Here is a 15,069-nt window from a genome sequence, read left to right on the forward strand (position 1 = left end):
ATCCAGTCAATCATTGTCCAAAATTTGAAAGAAAAAATAGTTCTAAATGTATAAAGGGTTAATGGTAAACTTAGCTCGCCACTCACACCAATAGGTAGTAAACAAAATTCAATAGCTAATAAATATATATACTACATACCCTAAGTTCCTTTAAGCAGACAAGAATATATATAATTTCAAAAGTCAAACTTACATACTTCAAACCCATAATTATAGGTAGGTGCTTCTGTAGCATGATTATAGGTTATGCAATATATACTTTCTTGTATGGTCACAAAACATCCTGTGTAAGAACTGTTTTCTTCCTTTTGATTAAGGTATGTATGTAACATCTGGTTTTCTTCTTTAATTTTTTGAGGCATGTAATACTTTTAAATTTCTTCATTCTTTTTAAGATTGCGTTAATATACGTCACTACTGGAAATTATGGAATTTCTGACCACCTGAAAGTGATTTTAAATCAAGTCGAAAGCCCTTGTTCCGACCACTTTTGGTATCCGGAAAAACCATTGTTGCTATTTCCGACCACTTTTTGCTTCCGACTTGATTTAAGATCACTTTCAGATGATCAGAAATTCAATAATTTCCAGTAGTGCGTAAATAACACCCTTAACCTATGAACTACCATTTTGCAAGATAATTTGATGGCGGAGCGCAAACATATTATTTATTGATTTTGTAGGGATTTTTAAATCTTTCAATGGAGTGAGTGTATGTTTTTGCACATGCATATATGGGTTAGCTTATCATAGGTGTGAGCTTTTAGGTACTTATATGTGATGAATAACTACATTAAAATAAAAAATAAATGATCTCGTTTATAAGTTATAACTCTCTATTTTAAAATAAAACGAAAAGAAAAATGTGTACTTTTCTACTTTTGAACTCATATTATGTTATATGGCATTATAAAAATCGACGGTTCGGCACCATTCTAATCTTTCTCATTTCTAATCATTTGTCATGCACTGAGATTTCTTCAGAAACCTCAAGACTACAGAAGCTTCACATCACTTTGATGAGAAAAAATGACTACAACAAAGTGATCACTCTAAAGCCCAGTTCCTATAGAGAGTTTTTTTTTTTTTTTTTTTTTTTTTTTTTTTTTTTTCAGATTGTTTTCTTGAATCCCACCACAGCTCTCTTCTAATGGAAGACAAAGAAAGATTCACAAGTGTGATCTATATAATACTCAAACATTAACTTCCCACAGCCTTCAGAAAATTGTCATATGGACTTGAAGCCGGTGGTACGAAGAAATGACAATAAAATTCAGCTGCACATGACATTGTAGTAGGGTTCATTGATGGTACACCAAATACGCTGTAAGGGTCTGGATTGTCATTTGCATTCCCAGCCTGCAGTAGAAATGGTTTCAGATATCCACACTATGCAGATTGGAGAGGATAAAAATGAGAATGTGAAATGATTGATCAGTTACTTAGCTTTCTGCCCACAGTCCACAGACTAAAAATTTGAAACTCGTCTTATGACATTTCAAGGGATAGCATTCATACCATATAGCTTGACCAAAACATTTTGTTGTGCTATTATACTTACTGTAGGGAAATTCTGATCATCAAAGGCAAATGGGTTGGTGTTTTCCTGAAAGAAGAACAAAAGATTTTCTTGAACCTCTTCGGCACTCATAATGTCCATCGTGTTCTGCTTTCCCATTTGAAGAGCCACACACTGACTATCATAATCCATGAATGCTGTTTCAGGATTTGAAACCGATTGTGTTTCTGCATCAACTGTTGCATCTAAGATCTGCAGAAGTTTCATCCATACAACTTTAGAAAAGCAGCAGGGGGCTTGGGGATTTAGAACAGATATCTCTATGCTAAGTAAAGATAGTAAAAGAAAATTTGAGGTTTAATTTCAGTCTGGCAAGCATGCATGATTCAAATTGCATAACTCACATTATTCTGTTATTCTACTGGAGTCCTCACTCTAGAGGTAAGTGAATAAATACATACACATAATACAGAATAGAATAAAAATGTATGGTGGAATGTCTAGCATTTTGTATGAAAAGGCGGCCTTTAAGTTATGATTCAGGGAATCCCCAATCGTTATGCTGTGCATCCGTATGCACCATGCATGGTGCATACGGATGCCAAAACGACGTCGTTTTATTAAAAAAACGCGTCTCCCCTTAAAAAAAAAAAAATCAGGTTCGATTCCCAGCAACAACATTATATTGTTCATTCATTCTGGAATTTTAGTTCATAGATTATGGAAATATAGTTCATTGATTATGGAATTATAGTTCATCGATTATGGAATTGTAGTTCATCGATTCTGAAATTTTAGTTTATAGATTATGGAATTTTAGTTCATTCATTTTGGAATTTTTAGTTCATAGATTAGATTATGGAATTATAGTTCATCGATTATGGAATTATAGTTCATCGATTATGAAATTTTAGTTCATATGTTGTTGCTAGGAATCGAACCTGATTTTTTTTTTTAAGAGGAGACGCACATTTTATTAAAACGACGTCGTTTTTGCATCCGTATGCACCATGCATGGTGCATACGGATGCACAGCATAATTTGCCGGGAATCCCTTCCATGGAATTCCAGTTAGAAGTCCAAAAGGAGGGAAGTTCGCAATTTAAGGAAGCAATTTGCAGTTTTCTATCACAAAAATTCTTTCATCCCCATTTCTTTGTTCTTAAATATCGTCCATGAGGACTCTTTTGTTGTTGATATTTACCTCATATGAATCCCCTAAGGACATATATGAAACATTGAAAAACTAATGCTTGTGTCAGGATGGATAGAAAATGAAGGGAAGTAAAATTGGAGAGAGTATATGAAGGCAATGAAGAGTTTCTATGTTCATTGTGTGATGAGAAATGTAGGACTACTTTTCTCCTTATTATCTTCTATAGTTGTATTTGGGAAGAAAAACATTTGATAGAATAGAAAATCATTCTTTTTCGTCAAAACAAGAGAAACAATTCCATATCTACCCATCCAAACACATCATATGCACAGAAGCTCCAAAAGTGCACATCCTAATTAATAACTCCTGGTTGGTTGAGAAAAAGGAAATTAGACATACCAAATCCAATAATTGGTTGACATCCATGAGGCTTGGTTCTTGCAAAAGAATCTGAGGGTTGGGATCTGTCTGACTCTCAGCTCCAGTAGTGGAAAAGCTGTCATTGCTTGTGAAAATTGGATCTAAATCCTGCACACCCAAAACACATGAATGTATCTGGAAAAGTTCGAAATGAAAAAGAACTATAAGAAGTGATTTTTTCCTATCACCCCGTCTGATGTTTTGTACTCTTTTGATTCAAATTGATAGAATCAATCAGGTACTTGAGTGAGTACCTTAGCTCTCAATGGACAGACATCATCTGGAATAAATGTTTTAAGCAACTGCTGCTGAATAACATTTATATCTTTCTGCAAATGATACAAGATGATAGCCATTATCATCACCAGGAGAAAACAATATCCTAAGGCAAAGGGCACAAGAAATATACATCTAATGACTGCTTCAAGCTGTCCACAATCATTGAAGCAAAAGATTCTGTAGATTTTTTCTCAGACTTCTGTAAGGCTGAAAGTGATCTCAGGGCATCTTCGTCATCCTCTTTTGATCCATAAACTTTCAACATAGGGTCCAATGTACTGGTTACATCCTGCAGTTTGCACTCATCGACCAACTTAAGGAATGGGTCAACCTGTTGGAAATCATTGATACAAAATTAACAAAATCAATACTTAACACAGAAACATTCATTCAACAAGCAGCTAAAGATGAAGATATGAATTTTACGATGCCTAAATTGCGTGAACATAGAAAAAATGATGTTTTCTCGTACTGTTTTATCTATTAATGCAGCCTTGGCAGAAGCAAGTAGACGGGTTAAGTTGTAGACTTTTGATGAGAAAACGATCATAGATGTTGACAATGTGAAGAGTGATCGGCTTCGTGATGGTGGAAGCTTCCCTTCAAACATGAAAACTATGGTTTCAAGAAAGCAGGCAAATTTATCATCACAGAACTACTTGTTAAGTAACAAGGAAAAATAAGATTTTCCAATAAATAAAGATGAAAGCATATACTGATCAAATATATCAGTAAATAAATCAAGGTAACTTAATTCACATACCTCCTTGAAGAGAAATTTTCCGCAATGAAAATGCAAGCTGGAAACTTCGAATAAGAGAATCATGGCAGCTTTTCTGATTAAATTATTTAAGAGCATGCTGTCAAATAATGACCAATTAATGTAAAAGAAGCATCTTGTATGTGGGATCAGCATGAGGGATATTGTATTATCATTTGTTATGAATACCAATATGTACTTGTATTTTTATTCTTATTTTTCTTTAATCAAAAGTGGATCACACCTTAATTCGTGAAAACAAAATCACCAAACTGTAAGTATGAGCAATTGCTTCATAGTTCTTGGGTGTATTCATAGGAGAGATGGCCTGCGCCCATATGGAAGAAAGCAATAGGCTAATGTGTTGTGTTTTCAACTTCAGAGAATTGCAGTCCTGCATTGAGCTAGATAGAATCATCACAAATTATGGAGAAAGAATCTTTTTTTTATTTAATGAATTCGTCATTTAAAGGAATCTTAGCATGCCAGAATGTAAAACATACCAGTTCCCTTTCCACATTGCCCATTCCTTTTCCTTCATCAATTTCTGACAATTGAAGCCTTTTACTACTGTAAGCTCGGCTATAGCTTGATTTCAATCGGGTTAACATCGATTGGTTATTCATTTGTTCATTCTCATCATTAAAAATGTTCTCCTTCCCATCCATAATTTCTTGTGAGGGATGCTCCATCTTACTCAACTTGTGGAATAAAGCAGCAGAAACAGAAAACACTGAAACAGCTCTGGACAATGTTCTCTGAATATCACCTTTCTTTGCACTGGTGGAAGGACAAGGACAAAAGGATGATGGAACAAGTACAACAGAAAATAAACGATGTGCCTCAATTCTTGTTTCATAGTCTGTTGAGACCATGGCTAAAAGTATTTGATGAAACAAAGCCTCGGGGAAAGCCTGAAGAAATAATGTACATTAGAGAGAGATATATCAACATAAAATTGCTACAGAACAGTCTAAAGAAATAAAGCCAATCTTGCCTTGTTTTGATATGATAAATTTGGTAATGATGATACTATTTGAGCAGTACGATGCACAGTAGCGATCGTATCCCTAGCTGTAACTGTTGCATTTGAGATGCTCTCCAACATCTCTGCCATCATATCAAGAATTGGACCAGGATCTCCAATCTGTTTTACAGAGTATAACAGTTTACATTTCCTAGTCTATACCTTCTTAAATAGAGGAAAAGACTATAATCTCTCTTTCATTTTTGTCTTTTTAGTTTTCATTTTATTGCTTTCTTATTAATTTATAGGTGTGTTTGTGTGTGTGTGCGTGTTGGGGGTGGAGGGGGGATGTTGTCCTATTTAAGTTGACCAGCAAGAATCTAAAACAATCAAAACTGATGATCTCATTCAAACTCAAATAAGTACATCATACATTCAAATAAATAAAAAGAATCTCAGTGACAACAATAACATCTATGATATGCTCTGAAAAATTTAAAGGAGGAAAACTCACCTTACGAGACATCTGGACGAGGCATTCATCAACTGCAGCACGTAATTTTTTGTTCTGCTCAATTATATCTTCCTCTAGATCAGATTGATCAAGGGAATTGTGTTGGCTTTTCCGAAGGTGTCTCATCATATCACCAAATGCACCAACAATTGTAACTGATGACTCCACCTTTGACTTCAGTGCAAGGGAGGTTGCAACTTCAACAATATCTACTTGCTTATCAGGGTTTTTTAGGACGTTCTTGTGATCAAGATGCTTGATTAATGTACACAACAAAAAATGTGCATTGTGCCCTGAATTTCAAGGAAACCAACAAAATAAATCTAAGGTGAAATTGAGAAATAAAACAATGACAAATAGCACCTTATACTGAAGTAAGAATTTAGAAGATCCAGACAAAAGAAAGATAAAGCACCAGAGTTCTCCACAATCCATTGCATGTCCAACAAAACAGAAATGGCAACTCCATGTTGAGGTGACCAAAGATCTTCATTATCAAAATAACGGAATAAAGACTCTAAAATACGGCGTACTGTTGTTGCTTCTTTCGCCAACTTTGCCATGTTATGTAAGCACACTTTAGACCAAAATTTTGGGTTTGTAGATTCTTCTCTGTTCATAAAAGGTTATTGGAGATGAGGTGGTTAATAGTTCAAGAAAAATTTAACTTCATGCTCAAAATACCATGGCAAGAGGGAATTACAGGGTCACACTAAGGCCTCTGTCAGTCACAATATTCTTCCAAGAGGTAGCTCTGCTGATTGCTTCAGATGATGCATTAGCTTGGTTTACACCTGCACATTCTTGTCTATCCTGGTCAATTTCTGTATCTTGGTTATCATTATTAAGGTAGTCAGGTTTATCCTCAGGGCCTTCATAGTTTTCCAAGACAACAGCAACAACCTGGTAATGTAAATTTGAAGACAGGAGAATCCAAGCAGCATAATAACCAAACTATTAGGCACAGGGTGGAAAATGCTCACAGGACTTAAAAGGAGAAAGAAACATTAACAGTGAGCATTTCACTTCACACCAATTTAGTATGATTTTTCTCTCTGAAAAAAATGGAATGTGTTGGAATTACTGTACGAGGACAAAATCAACCAAGAATTGCACCTCATACAGAACAACAATTGTGTGTGATGCAAGAATGAAATAAATTGTTGAAATATAGGAACTCTAGGTTACACTAGGTGTGTATAGATATATAGAATAACAATTCTGGTGTGACACTCAATTTTGAATTATAGTAATGGAGGAAAGGTTCTATGTTCGACTTACATTGTCAAATTCTGCTGGCATGTGACCAAATTCACCCATGAACCAAACCTGCTCATCAACAACTAGAATTGTTAAAACAATGACAAAAAATTGAGGATTTGCATATCTTAAGAGAGAGGAGAAACTTAATATTATGCACTAGCAATTTGTCTACATTTTACAGGTAATTGGTTTTAAAATTAACTAGGGAAAAGTTGCAGAAACAACCGCATGGAAATGAAACCATGGCCATAGGTTTGCAACAAAAATGTCAAAAAATTATGAATTATTTAAACCAACAGGTGTGAAAGGTAAATGGTACAGAAGAATGCTGAAGAACCAGTTTACCATAGAAGAGAGCACTTGAAGTCCAGAACAGCGTAATTTCAGTATCCTTTCCTCAGTTCCCATCTCTTGAGCAATTAGGCAGAGTTTTGGTATTAAGCTTTCTAAATTAAACACATATGTTGCATCACTCTGTACATCAGAAACAGTGTATAAGCTCCATATTCCCAGATAACTTAATAGTTCTTCATCTCTAAGTCAATTAACAGTGTAACAAAGACAGAAAAATAAGGGCTATAACCTGGTTAGTAATGAAGTGAAAAAGGGCTAGGCATGCAGCAATGCGAACTTCATCATACTTTATCTGATCCAACAACACGTTTACAATATCAAGAAAGCTTCCTGCAAATAATGGCCTGTCATACAGTACTTATTTGTCATCAGCACTGTTTGTATGAAGAAATCAGTTCAAAGGTGCAGCTCATTGAAGACCCCAAAATTTCCTCTTATGACAAAGGCCATAAATCAGAATTTCTGATTGAAAAGAGACATGCAGAAAAAGAAAAAAAAAAAAATTCAAGAAACTTATATGCATTTGGCATACATCATAAAGAGAAGAGAAGTTTGAGGTAAGGTTCATTTTTCATTGGACATGCTTCCCTTCCTTGGTGGAAGGAGAACTAGGAAAGATTGCCAATTTCTCTCACCAATAGAAAGTGTAAAAAAAGAAGTGCTGCAAATTTAACACTGGGTGTCTTTTACCATCCCGTAAAAGTATATCATAGTTAAAAGAGCTATAGCATGGGTCTAAAGTGCAGTGCCTTCACTAGATACTTCATAGATTTCTCTAGACCTCACAGGCTGTTTTAATTTCTTCCTTTCATAAGAATACCTGCCCTTGCAAGCTATTTCTCACTTCAGTACTCAACTTGGCCAAGTTTATGGATAGGTGTCTAACACTATCAGTCATCCATGCAGGGAGAACTCTAGAATGCCTAATTGATTGAAAGACCAAGAATTTAAAGTTTGTAGTACAAAGTCATCAGAAATCCAAAGCAGACATTTCTATAATTATCAACAATTTGTAATAATTAGAAAGTTGAACTCACATTTGCTGGTTGCAAGATGTTAGTAACTTCTGGTAGACATACATGACAATTTTTACAGATGAAAGATTCTCGTTTCTTAATTCCCGGTAGCACCGTTGCTCAAGAGAAGTCGTGATCTGATAAAAGATCAAGTATATTTAATTAAAGGTTTATGGTCTGGTGAAAACAATGCATATAGATGCCACTAGTCACCTTTGTGCATAGTTTGCCATATGAAAATTCATGACTCATCTTTTGCTAGATGAAGCATCAACCATGTTGAATGAAAGAAGAAAAAGATGTTGAAATGCCAATAACTCACTCTACCACCACAAACAAGATCAGGTTATATAATCTAAATTCAAGTTGAGAAATTAGCCTAACCCTCGGTATACGAAGTGGATTTTTTGAAGCATATTCACATAATTTGCTAACCATTCGTTCATTGGGTTCCGTATCCTGCAAAAAGTAAGGGATTGATTAATCAGTAATTGAACAGGCAATCATATTACTCAAATTATGAAACCATATTTTTAATGAACCAAAAAAAGTAAATACACAGAGCTGCACACTTTTTTTTTTATGCAAAGAAACAGAAATTTAGATTTATAACTAAGGACATGGGCACAAGGATAACAAGTAACAAGGATGAGTGGACAAGGACATAAACCTATAATAAGTAATAATAAGGGGACAAGGGTAACCAAGTAACATGGATGAATGAACACCCATCTCTAGACTCTAGAGGGATTACATCACAGAGGAACCGAGTGCAGATAACAAACTGATGTAAACAAAACACTAGAAGATTATAGGAAGCCGAGGAGGCTAATAGGATTCTGTTTATGAATGTTGAAGCTAAAACAGAAGATAGAAATTTCCTCGACTTTTCATACATTAAAGCCCAATGCTCTCATTTACCCCTCAATAGCAGACTTGAATAAGCAATCAGATATTGAAAACGAAATGCAATGAAAGATGAAACTGAGAAATCGGGCATGCAAATTAAGGAAGAGAAGACTAACCGGAGATTTGGGGAAGATATTGGCAAGCATCTTCTTGTATCGTTTCACAGGCTGCCGTGACCTTGGCCGCATTGCCGGGCAAAAAAAACAGAGCTGATCGCAGACCGGCATCACCGTATTCGAAATCACACCCATATTTCAGAAGGTTATTGAAAATGAAGAATATCCAGAAATCCACAATGCGATTGTGGATATAGATATATATAGTTCCGGATAGGGTGTTCTTTACTTCAAAAATTTCTCGAGTTTCCTTTCTTTTTCAACAGGGACCGAAAACTGAAGATGCCATGGTTATGGGCGGCCTGAGGAGAGACGGAGAACTCCCAAGGCCGATCGAATCTCCGACTTCCTCAAATATGAATTGAGATCGTCTATGTATGATATAGAGGGAAAGAAGAAGAGAAAGAAAGAGGGAGACTAGACATAAATGGGCTTTTCCTCCTATTTATAACACACTTTTTCGCGCCTTTGCATGCCTACTGCCTACACGTCGTCAAACCATTTTCTTCAAATCCTAAGCTATACACTTATATACTTTTATCATCCTACTTTTATAGTGTAATTATTTATATTTAATAAACTTAAACACACCTAACATAATTAATTTGAATGAGGTATAAGTATTTCTTCATACACCATTCAGTATCTCTTCAGTTCACGTTCCGTACTTCCCCACAAGAGCTCGAGAGCTTTGTTTTTGCATATAACACTTAATATCTCCCCACATGAACTCAAAAACTTTATCTTTAAATACAACATTCAATAATCTTCCCACAAGAGCTTTGTTTTTGCATACAACATTCACGTTCCGTACTTCTCCACAAGAGCTCGAGAGCTTGTTTTTGCATACAACATTCAGTATCTTTCCACGTTTAGCATCCTCCCCACAAGAGCTCGAGAGCTTTGTTTTTACATACAACATTCAATATCTCCCCACATGAGCTTGAAAGCTTTAGGGTCCATTTGGAAAGAAGGAAAATGACTTCTGGAAAATGTTTTCTAAAAAATAAGTCATTTTCCATAAAATATTTTCCTTTCCGATGTTTGGCTGCACAACATAAAATTGTCTTTTGTGTGTTTGGTTCATTTTTCAGAAAATGATTGAATTGTATAATTAAACATTTTAATTATTTTGTTTAATTAAATTTTAAACTCATTGCAAATTATTTTATTTAATTAAAATTTAAACTTATCCTAAGAAAGAGTAAATAACAGAACTGCTAGAGACTAATTCAAGCCACATGTTTAACAGAATGAACTGCCCTCCCAAGTGCTCCAGCGCTAATGAGAACGAAGAAAGAATGAAAATGATGGACAAATTCAACAGAAGGCTGTGCCTAGATCCGCCTCACAAGAGAGAATCTGGATGACACTAACCAATGACACTAACCAAGCAGAACAAGCTCTCCACCAGGACTCCACAGCTCCTGCGTATCTCCTGGAGCTTCTAAGACGACGATTCAGAGATTCTACCCAACCAAAACCCGTTGTTTCTCGAAGATTTGTTCCAAGTCTTCATTTCACAGATTTCAGGATCTCTTCTTTCCTGAGCTTCATATATTCGCTGATGGACGACGCGCGAGGAGAGGGCTAGGAAAATGACTTCCCCAAAAAAAGGAGAAGTCATTTTCCATTGACCAACAAATGATTTTCCATTGACTTTAAATTTTCCGAGTTTCCAAACACACCCTTAATGTCAAATACAACATTCAATTCACGTTCCGTACTTCCCCACAAGAGCTCGAGAGCTTTGTTTTTGCATACAACATTCAATACCCCCCACATGAGCTTGAAAGCTTATTTTTAAATACAACATTCAATTCACATTCCGTACTTCTCCACAAGAGCTCGAGAGCTTTGTTTTGTTTTTGCATACAACATTCAGTATCTCTCCACGTTTAGTATCCTCCCCACAAGAGCTCTTTGTTTTTGCATACAACATTCAATATCTCCCCACATAAGCTCGAAAGCTTTATTTTTAAATACAACATTCAATACATCTCCCACAAGAGCTTCGTTTTTGCATACAACATTCAGTATCTCCCTACGGGAGCTTTGTACAACATTCAATATCTCCCCACGAGAGCTCTGTAACATAATCCATAGAAGTCGACTTACCAACACTATGAGATTGAGCAAAAGCAATTAGACTTGCATAAACTTTTATCCCAAAAGAAAAGACAAGAAAATCCACCAATGGCAGAAAACAAAATGGATCAAATTGATAGTTAAGCTATTTGTACTTGATGCTTCCCAAAGGTCTTAGTGCAAAAAGTACAAATTTAAGCTATTAGAAACTTCAGAGTAGCTACTAGCTAGTTCAAACACGATACAAGTTTGCAGAACATAAGGTGGGACACCTTCATGACTGAGGCGCACATTTGGTTTGATTGATCTAAGAGTGCTCCAACACTGTATATACAATCCCAGTGGCTCAAGTGGATCAAAACTCCCGCGTGTGCTTCGCCAGTTCAGTCTACAGAAAATTGAAAAGATGGATGATCATAAAGTGGACATACATGAATCAAATACAGCATCAAGGTCTTCACATTTCAGACAATTTTTTATAAAGGGAATAGAGAAAAGCAGTCGTATTATCACAACAGCTCAATGCTTATCAGAAGGTAAACAACGAACCCATGCAGGAGAGATTGCGAAATTACATGCACAAATTATGAATGGCCTCCTAAAACAAAGATTTGCTCAGTCATGGCAAATTAAAAAGAAACTTTAATTATTTAGAGAATCTAATGTAACTACCTCATTCAGGACACCAGAGTAGTATAGATTATACCAATTTTATCACTAGTTTACTTGGGAATATTTCATTTTTCAACAGTTATTAACAAGAACCTGAAAGGATATAGCTAATCAGAACTTAGTACATCCATTTATAACATGAGATTTTTATAGTCCAGGAAAAGAAAGCCAAGAGAATGGCATGCGGAATACCTGCTTGTCACACAATCAAACTTCCTTTCTTAGAGATCTTTTAGTTACATCAACCCATCATGGAAGAAATGCAAAAGGAGTTGAACAAAATAACATTCTCAGATAAAAAAACAACACTGACTGATGCATTCCAAGGTGATATCAGGAATGAGCAAGCACCTAGTTTTCATCTAAGATAACACCTCCATTGGTTGGTTGACACCATTTTCAATGAGCAAGTTAGCATGACTTTGGAAATTCCTTATTGGAATGCATATGAGCATATCAATTCAGGCATAAAAACAGATAATTTCGACAGGAACATTATTCAGGAACAAAATGTTATGCATCAGAGAATAGGCAAATGGTACTATAAAAAAAAGTCTAGAAAACAATCATACTTCAAATTCATTCTTCAGATGATCAAGCTCCTTGTCAAGATCATTAATAGCCTGATTATAGGCCTGCATTGGTGAAGACTGGCTTGCTGTTTGAATCTGCAGGTAGAGCAGAGGAAAAGGTCAGCAGTGAAAAGACTGAAACTACTCAAAATACACTAACGTTCATAAAATCGCGAGGAACGAGAGGATCACTTGCCCTCAGTATGATTTTGTACTGAAGGGGGTGAGGCAGCTTGTAGCCAGCAAAGAGAATATTCTCATCCCTGTGCAATTGCCTGCGACCACAATCAGAATCAGTAACTAGGGTTCATAGAAGCTATCTTAAGGAGGAAAAAAAAAAAAAAAAAAGTGGAGGAAATTACATGCGTAGAATGTTGCCGATGGTGTGGTCTTCTCTCTCGACCGTTAAGGTGGCGGCATTTATAATCTTAGTGTCCCGCTCGTAGGAAACCCTAGCGAGAGAAAGCAGAGAGAGAATCCATAAGTATTGGATAACAGATTACATGAACAAATTGCAGAGAGATAAAAAAAAAAATGAAAAATGAAAAGTACTTCTTGACGCCTTCAGGGACGACGAATCGTTCGTAACGATCGGGAGCATTCATTTGTGCTTGCTATTCGTCTTCTTTCTTCCTCCTCTTCTCCGATGCCCGGGTCACTGTGGTTTAATCTTTCATGCTTCAAGAATTAAGCAAGGGTTTTATACCAGTAGTAAACAATACCAACGGCGTCGTTCTGTCATACTTTCTAGTTTTCTCTTTTTTTTTTTCTTTTCTTTTTTTTTTTTTTTTTGAATAAGGGTCAAATTTTAACCACCCATGGTCCTTTCAGGAAGACCACGGTTGGTAAATTTAAAAAGTTGAATGACCATGAGTGGTGGTTAACTTGACCACGGTCCATGAATGGTAACAATTTAAAAATCGAAAGACCTTGAGTGATCAATTTAAAAGTTTAGAACTAAACGTGACACAATATTAATGTACCAATTCATTTTTAATCTATGTATAATTTCAAACTAGTACTATGTTAAATGATTTTTTTATTTTTTATTTTGTAACCGTTTAGAATATCAATAACACAATATTAATGTACCAAAAAGATTATTCCACAGTTTCTTTTAAGAATATACATTGTCGTGCTTCAAAAAAAATGCCCTAAAATAAAATTTAAATAAAAAATTATTATTATCATTAAACATTGTATTCCGTGTATGATAGGTAAATGTGACGTTACCAGCAAGCCGAAAAACCTAACTTAAACGACAAACAGCTTGTTGGTCTGACGGTTTTGTAGCCTCGATCAGTCAACCTATGAGTAGCTACAAAGTGACCGTCTGACCAAGCCAACGAGAAGACGTCACGCCAAGCCACTTGCAACAAGTGCATTAAATGCGTAGACCGACTTAGTATTAATAGGAGGGTCTCCCCCTCACTTATTATCTTCATCTCACAACTAACTACTACACTCTACTAGTAATTTTCACTATGTAACGTCTCTCTACTTGTAATCCACTCTACATTACAATCTACCCCACTTGTAACAATCCATTTGTACTAATTCGTTACTTGGAAGTACTCTTTGACTGCTCAATCGTTAAAATGTTACAAAATATATATGTTTAGTATTAAATTGTCAAAAATTAAAATTTAAATATAAACAAGTTTTTTTTTTTACCAATAATTTTTTTTTTTTGGAGAAACAATACATATCATTAATTAAGATCACCAAAAAGGACATCAATCAAGAATTTAGAAGGATTAACCCTCCATTCCATACAATGACAATGAACAAGGTTCTCCTAGCTAACATGTAGACAACCAATGTTCACAGACCGTTTAACAAACACAAAGTTTAACATGAAACTCATCAGCTAATTTCCTAATGTCTTCAGCAATAAGATCAAAGGAAGAATTACACTTGGACAGCTTGAACATTGAGCAATTTTATCCATTTCATAGCTTCTTTGATTCATTATAGATTCTACCATTTTATAGGAGAATAAACGCCTTTCCATTTGATCTCTAATGCAGCCGTAAAATTGCCTTCAAAATTCTGAATAATGCATCCCAATCCCGTAGTCCTAGTATTAACATCCATAGTCGCGTCTACGTTCAGCTTGAAGATACCAATTGGAGGTCTTTTCCAGGATTCATTTGCTCTAGCATTGGTTGGATGATCACCAGTTTTATGAACATTCTTCCATGCTTCCAGGAACACAGCGACTTGAGAAATGTGATTGTTCCAAACAATTTGGTTTCTTGAAGTCCATATCCTCCAACATTGTTAACAACAAGCAAAAGGAATCTTTATCTAAGTTTTTTTCATATTCTTTGAGACCCAATCACTAAATTGAAAACTATCCTCTAAGCAAATGCCACTCATCTTATTCCAGCAGGCTTTGCCAATATCACAGTAGATGAAGATATGAGCTATAGTTTCCATTTCTTTGCTACAATGTCTACACA

At 35.5% G+C, this 15,069-nt stretch overlaps 2 protein-coding genes across 2 annotated transcripts; both read right to left on the minus strand.

Annotated features, from left to right (window-relative positions):
* Positions 1-1,180: 1,180 nt before the first annotated feature.
* LOC109182864 lies at positions 1,181-9,643 on the minus strand. Its single transcript, XM_019333093.1, has 19 exons — positions 9,273-9,643; positions 8,632-8,706; positions 8,269-8,384; positions 7,461-7,575; positions 7,223-7,351; positions 6,896-6,943; positions 6,318-6,517; positions 6,030-6,226; positions 5,615-5,907; positions 5,131-5,280; positions 4,637-5,047; positions 4,378-4,527; positions 4,137-4,209; positions 3,846-3,973; positions 3,504-3,704; positions 3,349-3,423; positions 3,074-3,202; positions 1,561-1,770; positions 1,181-1,358 (listed from the first exon to the last, which is right to left on the minus strand). Exons 1-19 carry the CDS (start codon positions 9,405-9,407, stop codon positions 1,200-1,202), a joined length of 2,994 nt encoding a protein of 997 aa, XP_019188638.1. The 5' UTR covers positions 9,408-9,643; the 3' UTR covers positions 1,181-1,199.
* Positions 9,644-11,403: 1,760 nt separating this feature from the next.
* On the minus strand, positions 11,404-13,291 carry LOC109181169 (DNA-directed RNA polymerases II, IV and V subunit 11). Its single transcript, XM_019330926.1, has 5 exons — positions 13,157-13,291; positions 12,967-13,056; positions 12,801-12,879; positions 12,605-12,700; positions 11,404-11,748 (listed from the first exon to the last, which is right to left on the minus strand). Exons 1-5 carry the CDS (start codon positions 13,207-13,209, stop codon positions 11,716-11,718), a joined length of 351 nt encoding a protein of 116 aa, XP_019186471.1. The 5' UTR covers positions 13,210-13,291; the 3' UTR covers positions 11,404-11,715.
* Between the last annotated feature and the right edge of the window lie 1,778 nt (positions 13,292-15,069).

This window comes from Ipomoea nil, unplaced genomic scaffold, assembly GCF_001879475.1.
Source record: "Ipomoea nil cultivar Tokyo-kokei standard unplaced genomic scaffold, Asagao_1.1 scaffold0188, whole genome shotgun sequence".
Classification (NCBI taxonomy): domain Eukaryota; kingdom Viridiplantae; phylum Streptophyta; class Magnoliopsida; order Solanales; family Convolvulaceae; genus Ipomoea; species Ipomoea nil.